Genomic DNA, 5,458 nt, shown 5'->3' with positions numbered 1-5,458 from the left:
TGTTAGATTGGAGGTGGGCATGTACATATACAGCACATAACCCCTCTCCGTTTGGCCGATGTGGGATATTACAATCCACCCCCCTTTGGAGTCCGACGCCCTCGTCGGCACACTCGCACCACACGGCAGAGTGGCTCTGATACCATTTGTAACACCCCAGGACCCATTCCGCCGTAACACGATATTGTCCGCTTTGGGCCCATCAGCCCTCACGGTTTTGTTTCCGGCAGCTCAGGAGCAGCTTCCCAAGAGGTCACCCATCCTGGATTGCTCTAGCATCAACATGCTTAACCTCGGAGTACCCATCCCCTCCGAAGCCGCTGAGCCACCAAAAGGCCTCGTGTTAGATTGGAGGTGGCCATGTACATATACAACACATAACCCCTCTCCGTTTGGCCGATGTGGGATAGTACAAAGTTAGTATGGGTAAGAGATGTTTCGGGTCCCGGTGGCTTTAAAAGTAAAGGCCAAAAAAAAAAACATTATGGACACCCAAAGGGACACCCGGAGCTATTTTATCCCTTGGTCTCAAGCGGGATGCACAAGCAGTAGTGCTAACAGCCGATAATTACTCATCGGATCTCGGAGGCTTTCAACAAAAAGCTGGTGGGGTGAAAGAAAGAAGAGGGAAACCTATAGCAACATGATACTATCCTCCCGGACCCTAACCTGGAAGTCAAAGTGTTCACAGTTCACACTTCCGGGTCTACTGGGTGCACCCATTCAGCAGCTATTTTCACAGATAAGTCCCTATCTCGTTGGTTTGTGAAAGTTCATAATATTGATGCCATGATTTCGTCCTACTTACAAGTCAACCTGTATGTATATGAGTATGCATGCTGGTCAGTAGGTTTTGGCATTTGACCGAGAGGCATAAGTTATTAAAATCCTGAGTAATATCAAGCGGGATAGGCATTAGACCGAGAGGCATAAGTCATTAACATCCCGAGTAATATCAAGCGGGATAGGCATTCGACCGAGAGATTGGCATTCGACCGAGAAATTATGTAAGCTGCTAATCGATCATTTGTTTATTGTGAAGGTACAATGATCCTCGCCTGGCCGAATAATTTTTAAGGCCGGGTGTTGGGAGGGGCATTTTTTATCTTATCAGCGGACTTAATGATCACAGTGAATATCAAGAAAAACAAGACTCGGAATAAGCAAGACTCGGAACACGCAAGACCCGTTCAACACACCTCTTGAGTACGGACTTGGGGGGACTGGGGCCGGGTGCCCGTTGATAAATGACTAGTCCATGGGCATTTTATATATCAAGTCCCCACTCAAGACGTGTCTTGAACGGGAACTTGGGGGGACTTGTAGTCGGTAGTTGAGAACTACCTTCCCCGCCCATAGACCAGTCATGCTCCACAAGAAGGCATCATAAGAAGATATATGTATAGTTTGTCCCACATTGGAAATATGTAAAATGAGGGAATCTTTCTTAGTTATAAAAGGAAGGCTTCCCATATGTAGAAAAGATCTGATGGATGATGGATAAAAACTCTCTCTCCCGATCCCAAAGGCCTATTGGCCATGATAGTTGATTGTAAAGTGGACGTAGCCATGTCCTCCGATGACATGGTGAACCACTATATGTACTTGCCTCTTGTTCATGATTGTATATTTTTTATGTTCCACCAGGATTCTACATAGTCTCCGGGATTATGCAGAAACAATAGGCTTTCTTGGCTAAGGAGGTCATTTTTTATTTTTATGGTGCGGATTTCCATTTTAGACTCGATTTTTAATCGAATTTTCATATCTCCACCGTCTAATATTTAGATACTAATGTATAGATCATCTCTGCAAAATTTCAGCCAATTTGGTTATCATTAAGGCACTCAAACTGCGTTTTTCAATGGATGAACATAATTCTGTCGAACTTGAACCGTTCATGTTTATAACAGAAAAACACAGTTTTGAGTGCCTTAATGATAACCAAATTGGCTGAAATTTTGCATAGATGATTTATACATTAGTATCTAAATATTAGACGGCGGAGATGTGAAAATTCGATTGAAAAGTGAGTGTAAAGTGGAAATCCGCACCGTAAGAATAAATGCGGACGTCCGCCGCTGAGAAGCGCTATGTATGTATGTCAACAACAATACTTGCAGACTCCTTAAGCAGTAGAAAAAGGCGGTCATGTATTGTTAATGAGTATATATGAAAACTACGTTACTGATGTCAATCCAATGTTCAAAATTTCCATGCCTATTCTACTTTACCAACTGATCAAAACATTCAGAGACGCTAAACTATGAATGAATCAAGTTACAGCAAAACATGGGGGTGTCAACATCGCTAGTGTAACTAGCAAATCCACCTGTTACTGGTTAGACACTTACATTAACAGATTAACCAGGCATCTTTTGTATGGTACAGTTCTCAATATTGAAAGAAATAAGCATAAATGGCCTACCTTCTCTGGTACTTGGTGCTACTATCAGTAAAATAAATGTTGCCTTCTTCATCAATGTCAAGATCGTTAGTAAACCTCAATGGCTCCCCTTCTGCCTCAGTTGTAAGTGAAGTTGCCAAACCACCTTCTGGCCCCACTTTCAAGAGCCCAAAGTATGCATCCGCAATGTACAAATCTCCTGTTTTCTTGTCAAAACGGAGGCCCAAGGGCCTTCCACAGATGTGCTCATTTGGCAAGTAACTCATAGCTGATGGTTTTGGATCACATATCTCTGACCTGTGTCCCAAATAAACCATGAGCAAAGAAATATATCGTTTTGAATGGTAATATTTACAGAGATAAAGCCAAAAAAAAAACAGCTGCACTGTAAGTCCTTCAATATAATATTTGCAGGCTACTAACTGATAATGAACTTCTCAACATCATGAACTCTCCCACATTATGTGTATCTATGAAATGACCCAATGATCAGTTTCAATGATAAAAGAAAAAACACAAAAATAAAGTAAAAATGATGCATCCCAATGACGAGCAATTTCGACACAACAAATTAGTCACAGCATTTCTCTTGGCTCATGCAAAACAACATTAATGAGCTGAAACACTTGAGCACGCAAAAAAGAGACAAAACCAAGTTGAGAACTGTAACCTGTGAGACGATGTATAGGCAAAATCAGTCCAAGCCTGGCCATTCCAGAACAAGACTCTCCCATCCGCAACACCAGCATATGGTCCACGTCCTTGTGGATCAAACGCGACGCTCTCAGGGCCTTGAACTTGGTTCAGGAACTTAATCTCCGATTTCTGAAGCAAATTCTGGGTGTCTCTCTCTTTAGGAACCGAGGACAAACTGGGCAAGTCGATTTCGTGGGAAACAAAGTCTGGGAAGTCGGAGATTGCGCTGTGCTTAAAAGGGTCTAAGCCACAGTAGAGAGCCAACAGCAGGAAGAGTCCTGCAAATAGTCTGCTGGGTTTCATCGCCGCCGCCGCCGCTGGTTATTGTTGAGCTTGAGACTTGTTGAGAGTTGTGGGTTTAGTTTTTATCGAAACCAGCGATGCATGTATTCAATCTTTTCAAGAGATTGCAAGAGGGGTAGGTTTAGTAGGTAGATCACTAATCATGGCTCATGACTCATTATCAAGTCTGGTAGATGGCAAGTGAGCGAGGTGTTTAGTTTTTGTACACCAAAATGCAAATCACGGTTTTTAATATGGGTTTTAAGTTTTACTAAACAAAGGAGAAGACAGAAAGCTGGTTCAGAAGGTAGAGGTTTCTGAACAAAATAGAACAAGATAGATTGAGAAGGGTAGATGAACACGAGGAGAGCAACATGACGGCCGTAAGGGTCAAACAATAGATATTCTTAGTTAGTTAGTAAATTCTTGAAGGATGGGTCTATTGTAACTCCATAAATTAGTTTACTCTTCCACACATTGTTAATTTATTAAATAATTAATATATTATAATATAAAATTACAGCAAGAGATAATAAGTTGTTACAAATTAAAAATTCTTTTTGTATTTTTAGATAAACACATATTTCATAAACTTTAACTCAGAATTTATTATATTCGATTTTTCTATGAAGTCTGAAGAAGATGAGATAAACTGTTTGCATTTTTTTTTCTTCTCATTTCTTTTCTTTGTTAATGCTTCGTCTATCATTTTACTCATTATTTCTCATATCGATTTTGTATGTAAATTTTCATGTCTAGTCGCTCACTTATATATATTTGATTTGTTTTTTTTCATCGGCATCAGAGCTTTTTCCAAATAGAGTTTACAGACATTGTGCATCTTAATATTGATGGATACCAATGAGTTCTTAAGTATGATTGTTTTTTCTTCTTCTTTAATTAGGATTTATACTTTAATATGATTTTTGTTGGTCAGTTTGTGATTCCACTTACCCAAATGATAATAATCTTACGGTTTTCTTCAATTTCATTTTGTTTTTGGAGTTCAATGGCTATTGAGATTGATATTGTGTGTATTGCAAATCGGTGAATAAAGTAAATTTAAAATTAAAAAATATATAGTTGGGGTGAGAAGAGATTGTTGATATATTAATCTCATATTAGAAATATGAGACTTTGCCTGTGGGTTTATAAGGTTTGGGTCACTCCATCTACAGTCCTGTTCACCTACTCAGTGAATGACCAAGAGATTCGTAGTCAATCACCATTAGATTTAAATCTAAGGGTGAGGAAAATTATTTTTTAGTAAAGTTGTTTTGTTTTCAACCTTTGATATTAATATAAGAGAAAAAGACCATTTGCACAAAATAGAAAATGTCAAATCCCATTTCAATGATAATCTTTTTTATTAGCCCATTTGAATACAAGGTACTTATTTTAAACCCAAATACACAAATCTTTATTAAAATATAATAAAATTATATTTTTAAAGACTTTTTTACTCTTAGCTTTTACGTAAAGAGAAAAAGTGAAAAAGATGGAGGGAAGACTTTGCCGGAAGCACACCGGGCTCCGCTGCCAGTCACCGGAGGCCGCATTCCGGTCGTAGGACTCCGAACTCCGGCCGCTGGAATCCGGTCACCGGTGACCGGAATTTTCCGACGGCCGGAAAATTACCGGCATCCGGTGGCCGGAATTTTTCGAAAATCTCACTGGATTTTTTTAAATGCCATCGGAATTTACGTGATCTTAACTCAAGTACGAAAAATAAAGTTTACTACCCCTAGTAAACCTTTACTGGGGGTAGTAAACTCAAAATAAAGTTTCTCCATGACCATTATACACCTTAGAACAGTGAAAAATCAACTTAGATGCAGAAAAATAAAGTTTACTACCCCTAGTAAACTTCTGCTGGGGGTAGTAAACTTGCAATACAGTTTTCTTATGACCATTATATACCTTAAAGGAGAGAAAAAATCAACATATATGCAAAAAAATAAAGTTTACCACCCCTAGTAAACATCTTACTGGGGGTAGTAATCTTGCAAAATAATATCTCAAAGGCTATAAGTACACATTAAAACGGAGAAAAATCAACTTAGATGCGAAAAA

At 39.1% G+C, this 5,458-nt stretch overlaps 1 protein-coding gene across 1 annotated transcript; it reads right to left on the bottom strand.

The window, feature by feature from the left end:
• Nucleotides 1–2,424: 2,424 nt before the first annotated feature.
• LOC101307998 (strictosidine synthase 1-like) lies at nt 2,425–3,667 on the bottom strand. Its single transcript, XM_004301900.1, has 2 exons — nt 3,078–3,667; nt 2,425–2,704 (listed from the first exon to the last, which is right to left on the bottom strand). The coding sequence occupies exons 1-2, from the start codon at nt 3,404–3,406 to the stop codon at nt 2,425–2,427; spliced, it is 609 nt and encodes a 202-aa protein (XP_004301948.1). The 5' UTR covers nt 3,407–3,667.
• Nucleotides 3,668–5,458: the final 1,791 nt, after the last annotated feature.

Source organism: Fragaria vesca, linkage group LG5, assembly GCF_000184155.1.
Source record: "Fragaria vesca subsp. vesca linkage group LG5, FraVesHawaii_1.0, whole genome shotgun sequence".
Lineage (NCBI taxonomy): Eukaryota > Viridiplantae > Streptophyta > Magnoliopsida > Rosales > Rosaceae > Fragaria > Fragaria vesca.
This window is presented reverse-complemented; position numbering and strand designations above follow the sequence as displayed.

What these genes read in the sequence shown, in the direction of transcription:
- LOC101307998 (XM_004301900.1), bottom strand. Translation starts at nt 3,406, where the DNA reads ATGAAACCCAGCAGACTATTTGCAGGACTCTTCCTGCTGTTGGCTCTC. An exon ending in GCCTATACATCGTCTCACAG is followed by an intron (nt 2,705 to 3,077) that starts GTTACAGTTCTC and finishes TTTGGGACACAG; the next exon opens with GTCAGAGATATGTGATCCAA.